Here is a 26,014-nt window from a genome sequence, read left to right as displayed (position 1 = left end):
GTGTATAGCAAAATGAACCAGTTATTCATATACATATATCTACTCTTTTTTAGGTTCTTTTCCCATATAGGTCATCACAGAGTATTAAGTAGAGTTCCCTGTGCTATACAGTAGGTCCTTATTAGTTATCTATTTTATATATAATAGTGTGTATATGTCAATCCCAATCTTCCAATTTATCCCTCCCCCCGCTTTCCCCCCTGGTAACCGTAAGTTTTCTAAATCTGTGACTCTATTTCTGTTTTCTAGATCAGTTCATTTGTACCCTTGTTTTTAGATTCCACATATAAGCGATATTACATGATATTTGCCTTTCTCTATCTGACTTACTTCACTCAGTATGATAATATCTGGGTCCATCCATGTTGCTGCACATGGCATTATTTCATTCTTTTTTATGGCTGAGTAAATTCCATTGTATATATGTACCACATCTTCTTTATCCACTCTTCTGTCAGTGGACATTTAAGTTGCTTCCATGTCTGGCGATTGTAAATAGTGCTGCAATGAACATCAGGGTGCATGTGTCTTTTTGAATTATGGTCTTCTGCAGATATACGCCCAGGAGTGGGCTTACTGGATCATATGGTAAGCAACTGACCAAGGATTAATCTCCAAAGTATACAAGCAGCTCATGCAGCTCAATATCAAAAAAACAAACAACCCAATCCAAAAATGGGCAGAAGATCTAAATAGACATTTCTCTAAAGTAGACGTACAGATTGCCAACAAACACATGAAAAGATGCTCAACATCACTAAACATTAGAGAAATGTAAATCAAAACCACAATGAGGTATCATCTCACATCAGTCAGAATGGCCATCATCAAAAAATCTACAAACAGTAAATGCTGGAGAGGCTGTGGAGAAAAGGGAACCCTCCTGCACTGTTGGTGGGAATGTAAATTGATACAGCCACTATGGAGAACAGTATTGAGGTTCCTTAAAACACTAAAAATAGAACTACCATATGACCCAGCAATCCCACTAATGGGCATATACCCCAAGAAAACCATAATTCAAAAAGAGTCATGTACCACAATGTTCATTGCAGCTCTATTTACAATAGCCAGGACATGGAAACAACCTAAATGTCCATAGGAGATGAATGGATAAAGAAGATGTGGTACATATATACAATGGAATATTACTCAGCCGTAAAAAGAAATGAAATTATTTGTAGTGAGGTGGATAGACCTAGAGACTGTCATACAGAGTGAAGTAAGTCAGAAAGAGAAAAACAAATACTGTATGCTAATGCACATATATGGAATCTAAAAAAACGGTACCAGTGAACCTAGGGGCAGGACAGGAATAAAGACACAGACATAGAGAATGGATTTGAGGACACGGGGAGGGGGGAGGGTAAGCTGAGACAAAGTGAGAGAGTAGCATTGACATATATGCACTGCCAAATGTAAAACAGATAGCTAGTGGGAAGCTGCCGCATAGCACAGGGAGATCAGCTCTATGCTTGAGAGGTGGGAAAGGGAGGGTGGGAGGGAAACTCAAGAGGGAGGAGATATGGGGATATACGTATACATATAGCTGATTTACTTTGTTATACAGCAGAAACTAGTATAACATTGTAAAGCAATTATACTCCAATAAAGATATGGAACAAACAAAACATGTTTTGTTAGACATATTAGGCAACATGTTGGCAATGGATAGGCAAGTCACATCCATATTGATAATACTTTCTCTTTCACAATTAAGTAGAGCTGGTTTCATGCAAATTTTTCTATCTTGATTTTTTGGGTCTTCTTTTCTGGTGATATTTCCTCCTCCTACTTGAGGAACCCCCTTTAAAAAAAACCCTAATCACTTTCTTTTCTTTAATTGAGGTATAATAGACAACATTGTATTAGTTTCAGGTGTACAACGTCATAATTCCATTTTTATATATATTGCTAAATGGTCACCACAAGTCTTGTTAACTTATGTTACTATGTATTAATAATATATTATTAACTTATGTAATTGTTGCCATAGTTACACATTTTTTCTTGTGATGAGAACTTTTAAGATCTACACTTTTAGCAGCTTCCACATATGCAATACAGCATTAACTATATTCACCATGCTGTGCATTATATCCCCATGACTTATTTATTTTATAACCAGGAGTTTGTACCTTTTGACCCCCTTCACCCATTTTTGCCTACCCCCAACTCCCTACCTTTGGCAAACACCAATGTGTTCTCTGCATCTGTGAGCTTGGTTTTTGTTTTTGTTTTTTTGTTGGATTCCACATATACGTGAGATCATATGGTGTTTATCTTTCTCTTTCTAGCTTCTTTCACTTATCATAATGCCCTCAAGATCCATCCATGTTGTTGCAAATGGCAAGATTTCATTTTTTTAAATGGCTGAATAAAATTCCGTTATTTATCCATCCATCTCACATTTTCTCTATCCATTCCTCCAGTGGTGCACATTTAGGTTATAAATGATGTTGCAGTGAACATGGGAGTGCATATATCTTTTTGAATTAGTATACTAATCACTTTCTTATAGGTGGAATTTTATTAGCAGCTCAGTGATTTACCTCGCTAAGTTAGGATTTTAATTTCTAACTAGCATTAGGTCTACCTTGAGTTCTGTTAGAGAACTTATCTGATTTACCTAAATCAAGGACTCTGTCTTAGACTTTTCTCTTGTTACCTTTCACTTAAAACTTTAATACGTTTATTAATCTATTTCAAATTGGACCATGGGATCTGAATTAGGGGGTCTCAAGTTAAAATTGGTCAAGACCCAATCAGGACGTTTTAGACATGATGTCTTAAAATGAATTATAGTAAAGATCATCTTCCTCTTTTATAATTTCTTATGTCTTTCAGTCAAAACATATTTATTGAGCCCAAAGAGATAAAGCAGTGTCCTTGCCACCAAGGACAGTGCTTAATCAGTTTTAAGTGTCCCCTTCTCTTCAGTTTTTTTTTTTTTTTTTTTTTTTTGCGGTACGCGGGCCTCTCACTGCTGTGGCCTCTCCCCATTGCGGAGCACAGGCTCCGGATGCGCAGGCTCAACGGCCATGGCTCACGGGCCCAGCCGCTCCGCGGCACGTGAGATCCTCCCAGACCGGGCACGAACCCGCGTCCCCTGCATCAGCAGGCGGACTCCCAACCACTGCACCACCAGGGAAGCCCCTCTTCAGTTTTTTGGAATAGTATGAGAAGCATTGGCGTTAATTCTTTAAATTTCTGGCAGAATTTGCCACTGAAACCATCTGGTCCTGGACTTTTCTTTATTGGGAGGTTTTTGATTACTTATTCATTTCCTTCCTTGTTACTGGTCTGTTCGTATTTTGTTGCTTTATGATATTTCACTATTGGTAAGTTGTATGTTTCTAGGAATTTATCCATTTCTTCTAGGTTATTCAATTGTTGGCGTATAATTGTTCATAGTAGTCTCTCATGATCCTTTATATTTCTGTGGTATCAGTTGTCATGTCTCCTCTTTCATTTCTGATTTTATTCATATGAGTCATCTCTATTTTTTTATTAGTCTAGCTAAAAGTTTGTCAATTTCGTTTGTCTTTAAAAAAAAACGAGGTTTGGGCTTCCCTGGTGGTGCAGTGGTTGAGAGTCCACCTGCCGATGCAGGGGACACAGGTTTGTGCCCCAGTCCGGGAGGATCCCACATGCCGCAGAGCGGCTGGGCCCGTGAGCCGTGCATGGCTGCTGAGCCTGCGCATCCGGAGCCTGTGCTCCGCAGCGGGAGAGGCCACAACAGTGAGAGGCCCACGTACCACAAAACAAACAAACAAAAACAACAACAACAACAACAACAAAACCAAAAAAACCCGAGGTTTTATTTTAGTTGAGCTTTTCTATTGTCTTTATGGTCTCTGTTTCCCCTCTGATCTTTGTTATTCCTTCTACTAACTTTGGACTTAGGTTTTTTGTTCTTCTTCTCATTCCTTGAGGTGTGAAGTTAGATTGTTTATTTGATATCTTTCTTTGTTCTTAAGGTGGACATTTTCACTAAAAACTTCCCTCTTAGAACTACTTTTGCTGCATCCTATAAATTTTAGTATGTTGTGTTTTCATTTTCATTAGTCTTATGATACTTTTTGACTTCTCTTTCGATTTCTTTTTAATTAATATTGAATCTTAAAAACTGTTCAAATATCTTTTTGGCCATTGAGACTGTAGTCATATTTTTCTCATTTGATTTATGGATAAATTAAATTATATCCTTAGACTTCCTAATATTAAATCATCCTTTTATTCCTGGGAGAGAGACAATATAATTACAGTACATTATTCCTGTAACATATTGTTAGATCAGTGTATTAGTATTTTATTTAGGATGTTTGCATTTATATTTGTAAGGAGATTTCTCTATGTTTTTAAGTGCAGTCATTTTTTCAGGTTTTGTTATCAAAGCTATAATAATTTTAGAATATTCTTTGAGCTTTCTCTGTAGTTAGAAATTTTAAAAATGGCATAGGAATTAATCAGTTCATTGAGATTCAAAATATTTTTAAAAATAGTATTATTTGAGACTGACACTTGTGGGAAAGTCTTTTGGGATATCTTTTTTGGATATCTTTCCCGGTTTCTTTCATCATTATTCCTGTGTTCAGGTTTTTCTTCTTGAGTCAGTTTTTGTATTTTCATCTCCAGTGACCAGGGATGCTGTGCATCTTTTCATGTGCTCACTGGCCATTTGTGTATCTTCTTTGGAGAAATGTCTATTCAACCCCCTTGTTCATTTTTTAATGGGGTTGTCTTTTTATTATTGATTTGTAATGGTTCTTTATATATTCTGAATACACGTCCTTTATCAGATATATGATTTGCAAATATTTTGTCCCATTCTGTCAGTTGCCTTTATTTTTTTTGATGGTATCATTTGAAGTTTTAAATTTTGATGAATTTCAGTTTACCTACTTTTTCTTTTGTTGGTGTGCTTTTGGTGTCATATCTAAGAAACCATTGTTTAACTCAAGGCTGTGAAGAAATTTACTCCTATATTTTCATCTAAGAATTTTATAATTTTAGCTCTTACATTTGGGTCTGTGATTCATTTTGAGTTAACTATTTGTATATAATGTGATGTATGGGTCTCACTTTCTTCTTTTGCAGGTGGATGTCTAATTGTCCTAGCACTGTTTGTTGGAAAGGCTGGTCTATTTTCTATCATTCAATTTTAATCTTTACTTGGGTTTTGGCGTTAGTGCTCAGAGTCTTTGCTTTTTAATTTTATGTAAAATTTTATGTAAAAGAGGATTTAACTCATTTACATATATTATTATTGGTGTTATAGTTAGCCTTACTATATTTATTTTGAAATATTATTTAGATTTTCTGATTTTTATGTTTTTTTGTTTCATGTGATATCACTAAATGTGTAACCTTTTAAAAAGGTGATTGCCTTTCCTTTAGGTTTATAGAATAAGTACTTTTGTATATTTTATTTGTTTTTGCTTATAGTGAGAAATAATTTGGTTTTAAATAATTTTATAATTTTATAAACCACATATACCAATAGTCATTACTTGAGAGTCACATTTCAAGTTGCATTGAGTGTAGGTGTATAGTTCATAAGTATCAATGCAGATAATTTTGTTATGAAATTTTTAAGGACAATGAAATATGGCAGATATTCAGAGGGTTTGATTTGAAAATGAAATATATTAATGTATGATAATAATGATAAACATGTTAGACATATAAATATAATGTCATTGCCTTAATAGCTATTTTTTACTTGGCCTTATTTAGTAGCTATTTTTTACTTCTGGAGAATCATTCAATACTTGAAATATGTATACCACTGAGCCTCAAAAAATACATATATCAAGATAATGTTTAACATCACCAGAATTCTCCAAATACAATGAAGTTCAGGCTCTTGAAATGTGTTTTCCTATTTTCACACTTTATTATAGGAAGCATATTCTTTAATTGAGAAGACAGAAGCAGAACAAAGTGTACTGTATTCATATCAGAAATATGTGGAAATTGACAAAAGAAAGAAAAGCAGAGTCCCTCCTCCACCCATCCTGCTAGCCCGAACTCATTGTTCTGTGACATTAAAACCTGCTCCATTTATTTCTGATGTTAAGGTATGTTGTCTGTTATGATCTTTACCTCACAGAAAGCAACGTAAGTACTTTTATGACTATAATGATGGATACTTTTGTTGCCTTTAGGGCTTGAATAATCTTATTTATTAATATAAACACTGAACACTGGGATTAGTATTCCAGTGTCTTAACTATCCGTAGTTTCTTCATGACCCTTTTGCCTTTATGCTGTTTCCCTTTTGGCTCTTTATAGCTTCGCTATAAGAAACTTTCTCCTGTATTGCTACACCCAGATATATAGTAAGGAGAAATGAGAGAGAAGCATTTCGAAGTGTCTTCCTCACCATGACACAGTCATATGCTGACATCCTAGTATGCTCAACTTCGAGAAGTTTTCCTTGAAATGGAATCAGGCATTTGAAGGGGATAGAAGTTACTCTGAGAGCCAATGATGAAGATAAGAAAATTTGGGGGTGGTGAATTTAGAGACTCTTCTGAAAGTTCTTCTGTGTTAATGGGGATTCTTGTAATGTAAACAAATGATAATTCCAACCACATTATAAGTCATAACTCTTTATGTATTTATTGAGGCTCTTTCTCCCAGCCCCAGTGCCTTGGAACTTAGCCTAAATGGGACTGTTATTTGAGATTTAGTTTCCTCATAAGCATTTGGTTCCACCTAATTTATATTCTAAATATTACATTTTCCTCTTTTGGGTGATGAACACATGCTCTTTGGTGTTGTAGAAAAAACAGAGTTGTTTCTTTGATTATTCTTAGGATGTTCTGCTTGAACTTAAATACATCGTCTTGATATAGTGGAAAGGGCGTGGGCTTTGAAGTCAGACAAATACAGATTTAAAATTCTAGCTCTACCCCAGCAGTATGACCTTACAAAATCTAAATATACTTTCTGAGGGTTTTTAAAAAATTTGATTTTGTTATCTTTTCATTTGTAAAATGTTTCTTCTGTGAAAATTAAAGGAGATATTATAGCATATTCTTGGCATATTAACCTATGTCCTTCCATCCCTTGTATTCAACATATGTATAAAGTTAGCTAAAATCAGTTAATGAGGTTATACACTGTGATTATATTATCTGATGATTTTTTTTCATAAATTCTGTCCAATGAGCATTATTGAGTGTCTGCTATCTGTCAAGCTCTATGTGAGGTAACGTATAAAAATAAACACAAATAAAGCATGGTTCCATATTTTGGGAAGCTTCAGACTAATGGGAGGTGGACATCAGTGAGAAGTAATACCACCTTCATAATGCCTTATAATTGGAGGAATAGAAGCAACATTCATCCTAACTGTGCTATAATAAATGCATTATTGCAGTTGCTAGTAGTTTTAAAATTCAACTTTGGGTTTTGGGGATCTGTTTAAGAATAAGGATCACTGACTTTGGAAATTCAGTACAGAACTAAGACTGGATGATTTGCCAAGAGTTTTCATTTGTTTTTACTTGAATGTTTTGATTTATTTAACCAGGTTCTTATTTTTTATGTATCTCAAATTAGTGACTAGTTTATTTCATAATGCTTATTAATAGGAAGACATAAGCATCCCATACTTGACCTGTACTTGTAGGACTTGTCACTCAGCACATGATGTGAAGTTGATATATATTATATTTTGGTAAAGTTGTGTGCTCCTGGAAATTCTACCTTCTGTTACCCACTCCACAGCACTAGATGGTGCTATGGACTTAAATACCTTTTCTAGTTTGAGATTTCAGCCATCTTTTGTTTTATCAAAACCTCTTGTTAAGGCATTTGTTGCATTAATATCTGTTTTAATGGTTGAAAATGCCAGAGTTATTTGTAAACTTTTACTTCCAAAGTTAGCGGTGGTTTGTCCATGGTGTCGTTTCTCTTACGTAGACTCTAAGGACACAGTCTTCTAATAGTTTCACAAACTAAGATGTTTTCATCTGTGGAACAGAATAGAAATATAAAGCCTGCTTGTAAAAATGCTTTTAGAGAAAATTTACCCTTCAAATTCTGGATTGTATGTAGAGCTTAACTTAGAGCAATAATGATCTAAGTCAGGGGTCTGCAACCCCTGGGTCACGGACTGGTACCGGTCTGCGGCTGTTAGGAACTGGGCCGCACAGCAGGAGGTGAGTGGCGAGCGAGCGAAGCTTCATCTGCTGCTCCCCATCGCTCCCTATTGCTAGCATTACCGCCAGTACCATCACCACACCGCCGCCCCCGCCCCGCCCCGATCTGTGGAAAAATTGTCTTCCACAAAACCTGTCCCTGGTGCCATAAAGGGGGGGGACCACTGATCTAAGTCATAAAACACCATCTTTCTCCCTTCCCCCTCCCTGCCCCATGGTACTCTTTTTGCATGAAAAATCAAGGAAAGGTAGTTTCTAAATTTTTCTGAGATTCAGCTGAGTTTTTTTCTCCTGGCCTCCAGCTTCCAAGTTCCTTCAACATTCTCTTTGTCCTCGAAATTCTGCCTTTCCTAATGCTCTGTAATCGCCTGAGAAATTTTCTTTGGAAACACACAAGTTCGGCTATTTGTACCAGACAGTCTTATTCATTGAGACTAGGCAGGCTTAGGTATATGTAGTTTTTAAAAATGGTTGATTCTGTACAAACTGTATTTTAAAAAATGATTCTTGTGCATAGCCAGAGTTGAGAACTACTTGTGCAGACAAGATACAATGAGGATTTTTCCATTGACCCAGAGGAAGAAATAGCGGGCTAAGCTGTAAGAGGCAGTCGCTTCTTAGAGACAATTACATTTACCTTATTTTCCGTTTTAGGAGTTGAGATGTTGTGAGATGGAGCCTTTGGGAAAAGGGAATGCCACAGTGATGACAACCCTTCCATCACTAATCCCTGGACAGTATGGCTCCTAATAATGCTTTTCCCTAGGTATCAACTCTCTCCCTTACCCCCTACAGTGAGAATAGTGCATTACCATGAGGAATCTCCATTATTTTGACATCTTGGCAAAAAGACCATTGTCTAACCATTTAATCAAGTTTAAGTTTGATTGTTTCTGTGTAATTTGTGTTTTGCTTTTGGTTTACATCTGTATTTAAGAATTGTCAAAATAATATCATGTTTCAGAAAATGTATAAACTAGAGGAAAAAAATTATCCGTAATCTTACCATTTTATCATCCAAACTCTACTACTATTCTTATTTAGGAACATTTTCTTCCAGGCTTTTTCATATGTATTTTTACATTTTACTTAAAATACTACAGTTTAGTATCTTGCTTTTTTTAGTACCTGATTTTTGTCCCATATTATTAAATAAAATATGAAAATCATTTCGGAGTAGGTCTTTTTTTTCATCAGGATGATATGATGTCATCTTTGGAGTCTCTCCCTGCCACTGTCTGATCTTGGGCAAGTTATTGAACGTCTCTGCATCTCCATCTTTTGTAAAGCAAAATGGCAATAGAAATCCTATCTCATAGGGATGTTTCAAATATGAGAAAGTATATGTAAATTTCCTAACAATGCTTAACACATAGGAACTGCTCACTTAGTAGTTAAAAATAATTAATAATGAATAATATTTTAGTCTTGGTGGTCCTAGGTAAACTATATTTGTCTTTTTTAAAGAGTAAATCTAAATATTTTTATAAACTTAGGTTTCATGTTTTAAAACTTGAATAGTTATATTTTTATGTAGAAAAGTATTCCTTTTGCCACATCATGATAAAAGAAATTGAGTGCTTTGTTAAACAGACAACAGATGACGGGCTCATCTCTCTCCGTGGCAGGTCTCCTGGTACTGCATTTTGGGTTGCAAAGCAGAAGGGAGCTATGGAAAAGTAAGACTGAACAATAATCATCTCCCAAACTCAGGAGAAGCGGTACGTCGAATTAAAAAAAACCTCTGAATGTCAGGAAATCTTACCAAAAGTCTCATTAATGACAATTGAGTGTTGTTCATTTTTTTCCTTTATGTAGTCATTATTTCAGTGAATTTGTCTAATTTCATCTTGAGTCATAACTAAAATCCAACAGTAAATAAAAAAGGTTTTTTTCCCTTAACATAAAGAGATCACTTAATTATATGTTTAAAGACCCATTTAATTTTCCATGCATAACTTGAAATATGTTTTTGTTAATAGATACCAGCTGATGGCAAAAGCATTTTTGAAGTAAAAGGTTTAGAAACCAATGAAAAATATATCTTTGCAATTGCTGCTTATTGTTCTAATGGAAAGCTTATTGGTGATGCTATTGGGGAGACGACTAAACCAATTCTGGTTTACCCACCTCTTTGTGCTGTTACTGCTCGGATGTTATTAACACAGGTAGAAAAGATTTCTTCTAATTTTTTCCTCTGTTTTTTCCCGTTAAGCAGATACTAAGTAATTTCTGATGAAAAAACAGTCACAGCAGATATTCTAAAGCTCCTGTAATATGTATTTTCCATGATTGCAGTTTAGTCTCATAAAATATAAATCATTCCTTCTTGTATTCATGAGTTTGCTTTTTACAATAACACTTTTTTCCTGGATTTTAAATGCAACACACATTGATTTTAGAAATTTTGGAAATAAATGTTATCTGTTTTCCTGTCATCCAGAGTAGCAGTTCTTAAGCTGAAGCAGTTTTGGCCTCTGGAGGGACATATATTTCAATGTCTGGAGACATTTTTGGTAGTCACAATCTAGAGGAGTGCTGCTGGCATCTAGAGGGTAGAGGTCAGGGATGCTGATAAGCACCCTACAATGGAAAAGGCAGCACCCCTCCCCCAACAAAGTGTTATCCGGTCCAAAATGTCAACAGTGCGAAGGTTGAGCAACCCTGATCCAGAGATATCCTTTTCTTTGTGTGTGTATGTATACATACACACATATATATATGTCTATACACAATATGTACATAGACATATATACACATATGTATGTGAATTTATGTATAATATATAATTTTAGTCATAGTGTACATATTATTTTACATCTGATATTTCCATTTAATACATAATTGACTTTTTTCCATTCCATTAAGTATTCTTTCAAAACATAATTTTTAACATCTGCATGGTATTGCATCTTAAAAATATATCACAGTGTAGTATATGTATACACAATGGAATACTACTCAACCATAGAAAAGAATGAAATAATGCCATTTGCAGCAACACAGATGGACCTAGAGATTATCAAACTTAAGTAAGTCAGAAAGAGAAAGACAAATACCATATTATATCAGTTATGTGTGGAATCTAAAATTTGACACAAATGAACTTGTTTATGAGACAGAAGCAGACTCGCAAACATAGAAAACAAACTTGTGGTTACCAAAGGGGAAAGGGGGTGGAGGAAGGATAAATTAGGAGTTTGGGATTAACAGATACAAACTACTGTATATAAAATAGATAAACAATAAAGTTCTACTGTATAGCATAGGGAACTATATTCAATATCCTGTAATAAACCATAATGGAAAAGAATATGAAAAAGTATATGTATATATATATGTATAACTGAATCATGTTGCTGTACACCAGAATCTAACACAGCATTGTAAATCAACCATACTTCAATAAAAAATATATATATCAGTTGTTTTACAATATTGTGTTTCAGGTGTGCAGCAACATGATTCAATTATATATATATGTATTTTTTAATATTATTTTCCATTGTAAGTTATCTATCATAAGATATTAAATATAGTTCCCTGTGCCATACAGTAAATACTTGATGATTATTTATTTTATGTATAGTAGTTTGTATCTGTTAATCCCATACTCCTAATTTATCCCTTTCTTCCTCCCTTTCCCCTATGGTAACCGTAAGTTGTTTTCTATGTCTGTGAGTCTGTTTCTGTCTCATAAACAAGTTCATTTGTGTCATATTTTAGATTCCACACATAAGTGATATCCTATGGTATTTGTCTTTCTGACTTACTTCACTTAGTATGATAATCTCTAGGTCCATCCATGTTGCTGCAAATGGTAATATTTTCTTCTTTTTTATGGCTGAGTAATATTCCATTGTGTGTGTATGTGTGTGTGTGTATGTATTTACATATCACATTAAATCAATAATCTGTTGATGGGCACTTGGGTTGTTTCCATGTCCTGGCTATTGTAAATAATGCTGCAATGAACATTGGGGTGCATGTACCTTTTCGAATTATAGTTTTCTCTGGATATATGCCCAGGAGTGGGTTTGTTGGATCATATGGTAGTTCTAGTTTCAGTTTTTTAAGGGACTTCCTTTCGGTTCCCATAGTGGCTGCACCAATTTATATTCCCACCAACAGTGCAAGAGGGTTCCCTTTTCTCCACACCTCCCCAGAATTTATTTATAGACTTTTTGATAATGGCCATTCTGCCCAGTGTGAGATGATACCTCATTGTAGTTTTGACGTCTATTTCTCTAATAATTAGTGATGTTGAGCATCTTTACCTGCATCCATGGTTATTTTCTTAGTATCAGTTTATAGAAGTGAAGTTTCTGGGTTCACAGAGACAGACAGACCTGAGTTTAAGTTTCAGGTCCTCACGTTAGCCATGTGACATTGGGCAAGTAACCTTCATTTGTGAATTGGAATAATAATAGTAGTTACCTCCCAGAACTATTATGAGTATTAAATGGAATTATGCATGTCAAATGTTTAACTGTAATGCTTACAACACAGTAGGTGCTTAATGAATATTATTGTTGTTCTTAATTATAGATATACTCATGAATTGACATTTTTTCCTGAAATGATTGCCTGACTTAAAACATGTCACCAGTGAATGCGATTCTAGAAAAAGTGACTCATTGACCTAAGTCTCAAGCCTGTAATTTTAAGTTTATGGTTGGCTGTAGAGCTGATGGCTCTTCTAAAATTTATCACATTTCTATTGTGCTGTTTTTTCCTCTTAACAGTTGATTAGTATTATAAACTAAGGTCTTACTGGAATTTTATATTATCATATTTTTCAAAGAAAATTTAATTGAGAGAATTGCTAGGATTTGTCTGGCATTGCTTTAGCATGTCATATTGGCTCATGGTTTTCTGATGTTTTGATTTCTTTGGAATCTAATATATTTCCTAATTTGCAGTGATGGAGTTATTTCAGAGTGAGGGACTGAATATTTCATCAAGGTCTAATTTTTCTCCAGGGAGTGGTTTGACTCTTACGCTTTATTTGGCAGAACTTTCATTGAAAGTTAATAAAAGGAAGTCCAAGCTATACTGCTAGGATAATGAGAAGTGTCATAAACTAATGACCTGTGTTTCTTTACTGATACTATATTTGCAATAGTGTAGTTCATTTATGACAGTTTATGACCATTCTCTCTCATAATGTTAAGTGGCTAAAGCAAAATTTCCTTATAAAATTTCCTCCTTAATTTAAAATTTGAGTTTAAGCTTTCAAGTTTTATCAGGAAAAGATATCTTTCTTTTGGAATTGCAATGAAAAATTACAATTTTTCATGAGAGTGGCTAGTTTTTAGTTACAGGATAATCCTACTTTTTAAAAAATTTAAAAATTTTATAGTAAAATATGGAGTTACTTCACTAAATGCCTATGATTAACTTGGTTTGGTGTTTTAGGTTGTACTTTTACTAAACATTTTTCTATAAACAATAGTAAAGTCAGGTGAATCTTTACTGGATTTTCCGTTAATGTAGAAAACTAGTTTAGGCTATCTGGAAAATTTTTTGAGGAAACTTTATGAATTATATATTTTCTACAGATATTATCCAATTTCCACCTCTTTATAGGCTCATTTCTTTTTATTATTCCCTTTTAAGTTGGGAATGGCTAGATAATGTGATATAAAATATAGACAGTTAGAAATCTATGAGCAGGATTTTAGGATTTTAGGCAAATTGCTTGGTCTCAATTTCCCTATCTGTAAAATGAATACAAGACCAAATGCCACATACTGCTGGATTATTGAACTACTAAATCAAATACTGAGTGGGCACAATGGCTTGTTGAGATAAGGAAGTGAAGAATATCATTTATTAAAAAACTGTGTGATAGACATTTTAAGATTCATTATTCCATTGATTACAGTAACTCTATGAGGTGGTATTATTACTTTCATTTCAAGTTGAGGAAACAGATTAATTTAACCCTTCTTCTGCCAATCCCATTTTATTCCAGAAAGGGTGTCTTAGGGATGTTAAGTATTGATAATTTACCCAAGGTTACTCTGGTAGTAGATGGTAAGCCTGACATTTGAACGAGCTCATGCCTTTCTGCTGATCTGTCCAGGTTCCAAGGAAGTCATGTGTTCACCATCTAACATGTGCCAAGTCCTTCTAGAGCCCACATCTCTCCCATCTATTCTCTGCCTGGGTTCGTGCTGCCCTGCTGGTCGTGATGATCAGTATGGGCAGTAGAGTTTGATGCTGGTGGCAGGAGAAAGGAAACTAAAATTCATACATTTTTTTTCCAATTCATGTATGAATTCATTGAAACTCTTTTATTAATAGAGGTTTGCCTTTTGTCTATGACCATTCACAAAAAAATAGGGCTACCAGGTAAAAGGTGGTCATCCCCATTTAAAAATCTCATTAAGAGGGTTCAAATCTTCTTTTCCCTCTTATCCTCTTTCTGAACATTACCACCTCTCTGCTCATCTATCTATCTATTTATCTATCTATCTATCTCTCTATCTAGTTAGTTAGTTAGTGGTACGCGGGCCTCTCACTGCTGTGGCCTCTCCCGTTGCGGAGCACAGGCTCCGGACGCACAGGCTCAGTGGCCATGGCTCACGGGCCCAGCCGCTCCGCAGCATGTGGGATCTTCCCGGACCAGGGCACAAGCCTGTGTCCCCTGCATCGGCAGGCGGACTCTCAACCACTGTGCCACCAGGGAAGCCCCTCATCTATTTATTGATGAATTCAGTGTCTGCTTTGTGCCAGGTTCTATGCTAGGTATCATTTCTTCTTCCTTTGAACTGTTTTTTTTTTTTTTTTTTTTTTTTTTAATCAATCTCATCACCACAACAGTAACCCTTGTTTAGATAATTTTGACTTATGGTTTCAGTTAAGACCCTGATTACAAGAAAGCCTGGCTTGGGGGAATGCAGCCTGGCCCTGGGAAGGCTGCAAAGTCCAGGCAGCTCCAAGTCTAATACCTCTGGCTCTCTCTCTCTACATCTGCTTTCTTTTTCTTGTTAAATATTGACTTTCCATTCTTTTCTTTTCCAACTCGGGAGGGAAAATGACAGCCCCTGAACTTTTTTGTGTATTCCTCAGTTTCAGTCATATACAGGGACCGGCTAGCTGTGTTCTAATCTTGATTCCAAATTCCTAAAAACGAGACTCTGATTGGCTCACCCAATGTAAGAAAGAGTCTGAACTCATTTTTAATGTTTGGCTGCTGACTTGTTTTTAAACCTCAGCCTTCTTTTTTCCCATAGCCCCACATCTGAGCAGGCTGTTAGGGAGGTCTATGAGTTCACCTTCTCCTTTGGTGCCTGCAGGAAATTTAAACGTCCCAACTGGCAGGAACTTTCCCCAGTCCTATCCTCTAGCCACTAATCAAAGCCCAACCTATTCCTTCTGCTCTGCCCAAAGCCATCCCAGACCTGCCTCTGCCTGCCCAAGGGACTCTCCCTGGGAGGCCCTTGTGTGAATAATAAACTTTCTGTCAAATTCTCCTGGTGCATGTAGTGTCATCAGCCTTAACATCAGAACCAAACTTTGGGTGTTTGTAGGGGGTCCATCTTGCTTTGCAGGGGGGGCTATAAAACACCCAGCTTGGGTCAGGCCCTCAGCCTGGGCCAGTCAATCATGCTATTGTATAGTACCGTTGCTGGGTGTCCTCTTCTGTACGTAGGGGGAAATTATCAGGAAAAGAGGATTTTTAAGTTCATTTAACACATTATTATCGAGTGCTTACTCTGTGCCAGGCATTGCTCTAGGCTAGTGATTCTAAAACTTGAGCTTGCATCAGAATGATCTGCAGTGCTGGTTAAACAGATTGCTGGTCCCAATACCAGAGTTCCTGATTCACCAGGTCTGGGGTAGGGCCCGAGAATTTTGCATTTATAACAAGTTCCTAGGTGATGCAGATGCTGATGGTCCAGGTACCATACTTTGAGAACCACTGTTCTAGGCGAAGTGAGCAAAATGCCGTGGTGAGAGTTAAGTAATAAACGATGAACATAGTAAAGGAATAAACTATCTAGTATATTAGAAGGTAAGTTCTATGGAAGGAAAATGTAGAATATGGTCAGAGGAACTGGAAATGTGAACTGGGGGAAAGGAAGGTAGAGTACAGTATTAAGTAGGGTGATCAGAGTAGGCATCATCTGGAAGATGAGATTTGAGCAGAGACTTGAAGGAGGTGAGGGAGTGGCTCTCTGGAGGAAGAGCATTCCACAGAAGGTGCTAGAACAAAAGCCTGAAGGATTCCAGAAGTGCACCTGGTATAATATAAACAGCAAGGAGACCAGAATGACTGGGGCAGAGGGGCCAAAAGGATTGTTTAGGGAGGTAAAAGGTGAGTGGGTGGGTGAGAACGCAGATCATTAAAAGGATTCCAGGCCATGGTAATAAGTTTGGCTTTCACCTGGAGTGAAATGGGCAGCCGCTGGAGAGGGTTTGATGTAATAGGATGGCACAACGCGACTTCTATTTCCAAGGTTCACCCGAGCTGCTGTGTGGTGCGTACACTGTAAGGGGGTGAGAGTAGAAGCAGAGGGAGCTATCTACTGCCGTAAACCAGTGAGAGATGCGGGTGGCTCGGCGAGTGTGATAGTAGTTGATGTCGTGAGAAGGGGCCAGATTCTGGATATGTTCTGAAGGAGGAGTTAACAAGAGCTCCTGATGGAAACAATGGACAGAGACAAATAGAAGATGGCTCGAAGGAATTTAGCTGACTAACTGGAAGGACAGACTTGACCTCGGATGAGTTGGGGAAGGGTGTGAGTGGTACAGATTTGGGGCAGGGGGAGATCAGAAATGCAGTTTGGGACATGTTAAGGTCAGATGTTTGTTAGATATTCAGAGAGAATTTTTGAGTAGTCAGTTACATGTATGAATCTGGAGTTTGGGAGAGAGGGCTGGGCAGCAGAGGGATTTGAGAGCAGTCATGTGACAACTAAAGCCATGGGGCTGGATGACAGCCCCAAGGAAAGGAGTGCAGACAGGAGAGAGGGGAGGTCCCAAGACTGAGCCCTGGGGCATGCTAACATAATGAGAGAGGGGAAAAGAGGAGGAGCTTGCCAAGGCAGCTGAAAAGGAATGTGTTGTAGAAGCCAAGTGTGAAGGTCATGTATCAAGGAGGAGGTCTCTCCTGTGCTTAATTGTCTCATTAGTCGTTTAGTACTTCTTTCTCATTTTAACCTCACTCCTTCTAACACCTGTCCTACGGGTGACTACTAGTTAACCATCTTTGAACCAGCTGATTATCACAGCACTTCTCTGTTAGCCCACACAGACTCATGAATTTATAGATCTTAGTTTTATCATGGCATCTTTTCTTGTTTTGCGATGTCCACTGACTGAATAAATAACATTACTTTTACATTTTCCCTCTTTTTTTAATTGAAGTGTAGTTGATTTACAGTGTTGCACTAATTTCTACTGTACAGCAAAGAGACCCAGAAATAACACTGTTCTTAAAAGGCTATATTTTAAAAGGAAAGAGCATTCAGTTATAGTTTCACCAACTCCCTTACACATCACCTGTTACCATTTTTCACGGTAAATCTTAGAATTATAATGGTGTTTTAGTGACCACTTAGCCCAACTTTTTCATTTGACCACTGTGGCCCAGAGAAGGGACCTCATCTGTCACACTAAGTCTTGGCTCTACTATTTTCTTAACTGATTATCAGGCTCTGTACAAATTATTCAACTTGCCAATGCCCCAGTTTCTTCATCTGAAAAACAGGGATGGTCATAGAGGTCAACGAGAAGTCAACACAGCAATGCTGGTAAAGTGCTTGGTCCGGTACTTGACATCTTTAAATACTTCCCCCTGATTTTCAGGGCTTTCTGAAATCATGTCCCACTTTACCTATCCAATCATACTTCCTAGGTTTCTTGAAATTCTGACCTGTCTTTCCAGTCTCAAAGGCACTGTGGCACTTTCCATTATGGGACCTTTTTGAGGTTCTGTCTAAACTGTGCCCATCTGAACTTTATCCCTGCCTTGGGGTTCACCTCAAGCCCTGATTCCTCCTTATAGCCTTCATTTCTCCTTTTCTAAGTCTCCACAATTATGATGTTGTTATTTGCAATTTTTCTGTGATTTCATGTGTTTTACGTCTGTAACTTGATTACAGTTTCATGGAGTATGAGATCGTTTTAAGCTTTGAAGAATCTATCTTTACAGTGCTTAGCACAGAGTAGAAACTTCATAAAAGTTTACTGGTTGGTTGATTATGAGTACTGACTTGGCAGATTTTAAAAGTTCTGGCCCTGTAAGTTATTCCCTTGTGTTGAATACAGTCTAGCAACATGTCATTTGCATACTTAATTTAATGTATTTATTAATACTTTACATCCTACCTGCTTCCACTAAGGATTTAAAGCAGCACATAACTCAAGTGGTACGCTTTTATATTGTTATACATATTTGTATAGAGTGATTTTTGGAGATGTATTTAAAGAACTGTGTTCTACTCAAAGAGATAGATAAGTTGATGACTTTATTTTTCTCCTGAGCTTCTAGGTTTTACCAGTGAAATCAGTTATTTTGCTGAATGTTGAACGTGTTAAACTTAAAACACAGGAGGGCTTCTTGGAAGCGTCTCTCTTTTTCAGCTGTGAACCCTTTGTTGCACAATAGCTCGGAAAGTGTCAGAACCAGAGGAGAATGAAGTATATTTCATTATTTTGGGTTTGAGAAATCTGATTGTTTCTTTTGGAACAGATTGTTCATTATAACAGTGTCTGTACTAAATGGAGTGCACTGCCGAGATAGATGGAAGTGAAATTAATTTGGCTCAGATGTGATCTTTGTTTTGCTTATGAGCATTCGAAACATCCTTACAGAGTTTCAAATTTCCATGCAATTTAGAAATAAAAGAGATTTCAAAATGTGTCTGTCTCCCTTGCCAGTGGCTGTCATTACCTTGCTGTGGCCCCGTAGAGCGGAACAGCAAATGTGAATAACTTTGTATGAAATTAGTGTGTGATAGGACCTTCTCAGAATTCTTGTTTAAAATACACATTTCACAAATTCAAGTAATGCTTAAGATAATGTGCTTTCTGCTGCAGGTCGCCTATCAGATTGGTAACTATGAATTGTCTAAGAAAGTTTTCTCACCAGTTTGGGATTATTTTGTTGCTTCACCACTTCAGGATGACCAGTCCATTATTAGTTTAAGCAATATAATGACTATTACACAGAGAAGGTAATTCGAAATATTCTTTTAAAATATTAATTTACGTATTGAAAATATAGATGTTGGCTGTGAAGCCTAGAATTAATTTATTTTCAATTTCATGTTAAGATGGTCCACGTAAAACTATTTCCAATAAGTATTTTAGTAAGTGTGTATATTCCAAAGGCTTGAGTCCTTGTTAGAAACTTCTTTGTTAGAATCAGAAAAAACACTGGAAGCATATGGATACATTCTGAATATAAGGTAATGAGGTTATGGGAAAAAATACCAAATACTAACCAAAGTAATGTCAGTTATACTAGAAAACACAAATATGCATTGGGGACCTTCGTAACAGAGCAGGGTCAGGTTGAGGTTAAGGTTAGGGTCTGATGGATGGACTCTTGGGGTAAGAAGGCTTTTCCTTTGCTTGAGGAGGCTCCCAGGATTAGACCATCAACTGAAAATAGGCCTGTAGAAGCCATATAAAGCCACAGGCCATCCTTTGCCATTTTTCCTTAAGAAACCAGAGTCTAAAAGCAGCATCAGAAATGAGCATTGGTGTAATTTCAGCCCGTCTCAACATGTTCAACGACAGTCTCCTTTACCTGCTTGTTAATGCCTGAAATTAATAAGACAAAACCCTTCACCCCTCAGTCAAAGACAATAAGCTTAAAAATGCAAATGCTGGATGAGGCAAGGCATTGGTAATGCTTTTTCACATAAACGTATAATTCTATTCAATTAAACAAACGTAGACTTGGTGTTTACTATGTACAAGAATGCTCAGTGCTATGGGGGGTGGATTTGAGAGGCATTTCAGAGGATGAAGAGACAGGTCTGGAAGATTTTATGTGATTCATGGGGATAAGAGGATGGAGTGAAAGTTGACTGGGATATCCAGTGATGGGAGGCCTCTGAGGTTTACTAAGGGAACCTGAGACGTGGAATAAGTTTTTGGAGGAAGAGAATGAATTTGGGGATATTTGGAGTTTAGTTTTCCAGCAGGACGTCTTTGTAGATATATGTCCAGTAGGTAGTTGGATATTTAGTGCTCCCACTCAGGAGAGAGGTCAAGGCTAGAGACATGGAAATATAAACTGTCCATTGAGGTCATTATTGAAATTTTGACAGTGAGTGATATCTCCCGGGGAATGACTGTTTAGCAGAAAAGGTGGAAGGCTGGACTTGAACCCTGGGCATTGCTTACATTTAAGAGGCAGAAGCAGGAGTTGGAACCAAGGAAGGAAATTGAAAAGGATCAGTTCTGGAAGTAAAAGTCCAGGAAAGTGCATTGCCAAGGGAAGTGAGAATGTCACCACGGAAGGACTGGCCAGCAGTATTATATCCTAGTGCAAGGTCAGGCAGGGCAGTTGCTCAAGAAAATGCTGCAGAGACGTTGGGTAGGATGAAAACTGAGAAGAGGCTTTTAGAGTTGGCAATTAGGAAGACATTGGTAGGTTGAAGAGAGCCATTTTTGTGCCTTGATGGGCCAGAAACGTTTTGCAGTTGGCTAAGGAATAGATGAAAATGGAGAATAGTAACAAGAAAAGACTACTCCTGTGAAGTTTGGTGGTAAAGATAAGAGGAAAGTGGGCAGAGGCTTGAGGGGGAAGGTGGGCTTAAGGAAAGAATTTTGGAGGATGGAGAGAAGGGAGCCAGTGGAGAGGGAGAGCCTGAGAATATATGGTGGTAGAGCTAGGAGGATATCAGAGCACATGGGATGGGGAACAAGGGGTTCAGATCATTTGCTGTGGGGAATATGAACAAGGAGACATCAGGGATAAACGGAAGTGTTGCTGAGAATCACTAATGACTCAGTTGATGTTATGTAACATGCATTGTAGTAGAGTCCCATTCCTTATGGCTGAGGGCTACATTTGATTCAACTTTATATCCCAGGGCCTAGAATAATGTCATGGTAGGTGTTGAGCAAATGCTACTTTGAGTGGGAAAAAAAAAAGGAATGAGGAGAATAAATAAGTGAATAATTGATTGACCATTGTGGCAGGGATAGAAAAGTCGAACGGTGACATCTATGCAAGGTCAGGCAAGTTGATTATTGCATAAAATAAGGGGTGCAGAATCTGAAGTGCTAGAGAGGTCACTATGGAAATAACTGACCAGAGCCCGAGCTGGGTAGGGGAGGAAATAGAGCCAGAGGGAGGCGACATCTGGACTCACTGTGTATGTCTAGGTACTCATGGTCATCACGAGGACAAAGAAAGTTTAGTATGAGTTGCAGAAGCGGGAGAACTAAAAGTCTCCGGGCAAAGACAATTTCAGAGTCTAACATGGTGGTGGAACAGATCGTCTTCAGGTGTGAATTACTTATGTCCGATCCTTTCCCATTTTATAGGGATAGAGGGTATGGAGAGTGGAGGGACTTGAAGCTTAGGAGAGAGGGTTTGTCACCAAGTAAGGCTTAAGGGCAAGGAAGGGACTATGGAAATAAAGGAAGACTACAAATTTCACAGTTTTGCCAGTGGTTGGCACTGTTGATTGTGATTTAGAAAATATAATTAGAAGTAACTCTGACCCTCCACCGCCTTACCCCAAATCTCTCTGTCTCTACCTCTCTTTAACCGTGGCTGATTTTGCTATAAATAACCCTCACTTTCAGAAAGTTTATTGATTGAAATATTAGGCCTATTTCCCAAACTTCTGAATATCTATAGCGATTTCATTATATTGACAGAATAGAACTTTATATATCAGAACCAGAAAACTTTGCCAGTAGTTATTTTTATGTATCCATGACATAATATGTCAACAGCTTAATTTTCTTAGTTGTGAACTTGTTAAGAATAGTCTTTAATTTCAATTTAAACAGCTGTGCAAGATTAACTGTTCCACAAACTTCTGTTCCATAAACTTTTGCTGCTGTCTTGGGATCATTGTGTCGGTATTAAGAACAAATCAATCTAAAAAGTTGAGTTCTCATGCTAAATCATTTTATACCTGTAACATCATTTACTTCTTTTTGCAGATTACATTCAGATATTTTGGCAGAGAGTTCTTCAATTCTCTTATATCTTTTTCTTAGAAATATTTTTGTAACAAGTGACATTAAAGTTAAAGAAGAAAATCTTTTCTGTGATAATATTAAAGGCAATGAGATTTTCCCCTCTCAACAAGTAAGTGAATTAAAGTGATTGCAAATGTGCTGATTTCCCTGTGTTTGTTGATGTTTCAAGTTTATGTTCTTTGGGGATTGAATATCCTGGCTTGTGAATGGACTGAGAGGCCTTTGCATGATTGTGCTGGTTTATTTGATACTGTATGTAGGTTTCACAGGCTGGAGTTCATGGTGTTTTTCCCTTCTTTTCAATTTATATATATTTTTCCCGAATAAAAGTAGTATCAATTCAAATATCCAAAAATGTGTAAAGTATAAAGTGAAACCCATTGTAATCCTGTTGCCCCTAAGAATACTACATTATTGTTTTCATGTGATTTCTCCAATTTTTAAAAGTATGCATAGACAAATATGTTATTATTTACAAAAATGGAATCATGATCTACTTGCTGTTCTGAAATTTGCCTTTTAAACACTTTTCATAATATATCTTGGACATATTTTCATGCTGTTACATATCCATCTGCCACATTCTTTAAAATTATAATATTGCATTCCTGTGCAGAGGCAGAATTTAACTTACCTCTTATTGATAGGTTCTCAGGGTGCTTATAAACATTGCTCTTCATACATCAGCAAGCTTACAATGCTCTTGCTTTTAGTAACAATCCTACATTATTGTTTTCAATCTAGATTGAGGTTCACTCTTCTTTTTCTCTCTTTCCTTCTTTACTCACTTTAGGTATATGGAGACTTTTGCCATATATTTTTTTTCTTTTACAGTTGCTTTTTCCTATCATCCACTTTTTCATTAATTAATTAACCAATAACTTGTTACATGAGATTGTGCCAGTTTCTGTGGATATGAAAGTGAAAAGAACATGATTCTTTGCCTAAGACAAGTTCATAGTCTTGTAGAGCCTAAGCATTCACAGCCATCGACCTGTTCCTACTACATTGCATTTAGTTTCTTTTTTTCATAATCTAGTCTGAAAATAAGGACAATGTTTAAGTACTTAAGTGAATTCCAGAATGCTAGACTACCATTCTAATAATAATTCGCTGTGTGGAAATTTCTGGTTGCCACTCATACTGTTTTCTGTGTTCACAATCTTGTGTGTATATACAGACAAATAATGAAATCTTTCCCCAAGAAAGAGAAATAAGGAATAAGATAGCATTCTTACTCTTTTTAAGTGGCATTTAATCACACAAAGCCTAACTTTACATTTTACTTTAAGTAGCAGAAGTATAACAGAAGATTAGTTTGGTCTATTGAAAATTTACCTTTTTTTTTTTTTTTTTTAAGTAGCAGAAGTATAATAGAAGATTTCGTTTTGTCTAGAGTAAATTTACCATTTTCTCACAAATCCAGGAGGGAATTAAGATACTGTTAATCATGTAGGACCAATATTACAGCAATATTATATTTTAATTATTATTTGTTATAATTTATGTTTTTGAAAAAGCTAGATTTTTTCTCCTAAACTATAGCCAAGATTTTATCTTACCAATTAAAAGAGATTGGTTCCTTTTCTGTCACTAGTGGTATTTGTATCGTAATTTATAAAAAATTCTAAAGTTTAATTCTAAGATCTTGTCATCCATATGTAGCATTATTGGGGAGTTAGAGTTGTTCCTGAATTTAGGTTTTTCTTTATATCAACCTTCCTGTTATTGTTAAGCCACAGGATCACATTTCCTATCCTTTCTTCTCATTAGAGACACATGAATTAAGTACCTGATGTTCAACTTGAGTAACAATACCTGTTCCTTTACAGATTGCTAGACTAACTGAATGTGAGAGAGTATTAGTGGCATTGGAACTGAGCAACTACCTAAATGATTCCAGTTATGCCCTTCAAGCTGTTACTCAATGTTATGGCCTCCTTGCTCCTATCATCTATCACAATATTGTTTTGGTACCTGTTGTACGGGTAAGGGTATTTTTTTCCCCCCCAAATAAGGGTATTTTACAAAGGAAACTCAATAATGCATTTTGGAAAAGAAAAAGCAATGTATCCTTAGAAAGTACACATAGGTCAAGAGCAAGTATTATGAAATTTCATGAGTTAACTGAAAAATGTTCTAATAATTTAAATTGTATATCTGGGCGAATAGAAATAAGGACTTAAAATGTGTTACCCTGAAAACAGTCAGCCCCATTGCTGTCCATATTTAAATATTGGCAATATACTTTTCTAGGTTTTTAAAGTTATTTCAATTTTTATGTTCTTGTAATGTTAGAAACAATATTTATTCAAAGTACATTGTTAAAGCCATCATCTAGGGGGAAAAACTGGTGGATGACCCAGGAGAAAAAAGACTTGATGTCTCTATGATGGAGTTGGAATTTTTGGAAAAAGCATAGGTGGGACCTGGCTGAAGGGATTATATTAGTTGTCTATGCTTCCTAACAAATCACTATAAACTCAATGGCTCAAAACAACACTCATTTACTATCTCATAGTCTCTGTAGGTCAGGAGGCTGGATACAGGTTGTCTGGATCTTCTGATCAGGGTCTCATCAGGCTAAAATCAAGGTGTTGGTCAGAGCTGTGATCTCACCTGAGCCTCTGGGTTCTCTTCCAGACTCATTGGTTGTCGAGAGAATTCATTTCCTTGTGGCTGTGTGATGAGGTCCTTAGTTCTGAAGGGCTGGCTACCAGCGCCCTGCCACATGGCCTTCTCCACCACATGGCAGTTTGCGTCTTCCAGGCCAGCAGGGGAGTACCCTCTAAGATGCACAAGGAGTCTTATATAATGTAATGTAGTGATGAGAGTGAGCATCCCATCACAGGTCCTACTTGCCCTCAAGGAGAAGGGATTATACAGGGCTTGTACACCAGGGGCGGAATCTTGAGGACTGTCTTAGAATTCTGCCTACCACAGGAAGCAATGAGAGAAGTAAGATTTGACTGCTGATACTTACACAAAGTCATCATTATCACCATCGTTGGCTGTCACCATCATCGACTCAGATTTTGAGAATCAAGAAGATATGAGTGAACTCATGCAAATTATAAAGTGTTTAACTCACCACTGAGGAAACTAACCCGAGAGCTTCAATAACTTAACAAATATTCCCCTTGGAGGGGCTAAACTGGGGCATAGGCATGCCCCCTTCTCTCACATACCCCCCACCTAGTAAGTATTGGGTTGGCCAAAAAGTTCATTTGGTTAGTGAATTCGTTGTTCAATAAAGTTCTTGGTGAAAATGAAAAATGTGTCTTATTTTTATTTAAAACCAAACAAACTTTTTGGCCAACTCAATAGTTCAGCTATTGAAGAGATCTGCCTCCAAAATCCAAAATCTAGACTCATAGCTGGCAGTTCCATGTCACTTGTGAGTGGATCAGAGCAGTGTTCCCAAATGTGGAATATGCTTCCTCCGGACCCCAAAAGCATTTCCCTGGCATTGTTCTGTCTTCTTAGAGGTGAGAGATTCCAGATGTCAGACCTACTTTGGAGGGAGTGTCTCAGCATGTCCCAGACATTTCATTAATGTGTCAGGCCCCTGACTCTTCTTAGGTTTTATTTCTACCCTCTGGAGGACATGCATCTCACATCTGCAACGTATTTGCCATTTCTTGTTTATTAGG

At 36.9% G+C, this 26,014-nt stretch overlaps 1 protein-coding gene across 1 annotated transcript in view; it reads left to right on the top strand.

Moving 5' to 3' along the window:
* Window positions 1-26,014, top strand: part of CFAP54 (cilia and flagella associated protein 54) — a gene marked incomplete at its 5' end in the record, with an annotated part of 331,419 nt that overhangs the window by 87,363 nt on the left and 218,042 nt on the right. Inside the window, 6 exon segments of the mRNA XM_081249749.1 lie at window positions 5,907-6,083; window positions 9,803-9,895; window positions 10,157-10,342; window positions 19,227-19,363; window positions 22,323-22,470; window positions 24,194-24,349. Coding sequence (XP_081105875.1) covers window positions 5,907-6,083; window positions 9,803-9,895; window positions 10,157-10,342; window positions 19,227-19,363; window positions 22,323-22,470; window positions 24,194-24,349 — 897 coding nt within the window.

The sequence above is a fragment of the Mesoplodon bidens genome (genome assembly GCF_964165515.1).
Source record: "Mesoplodon bidens genome assembly, chromosome: 11".
NCBI lineage: Eukaryota > Metazoa > Chordata > Mammalia > Artiodactyla > Ziphiidae > Mesoplodon > Mesoplodon bidens.
The sequence above is the reverse complement of the archived record's forward strand: the minus strand, read 5'-3'. Positions and strand labels throughout refer to the sequence as shown.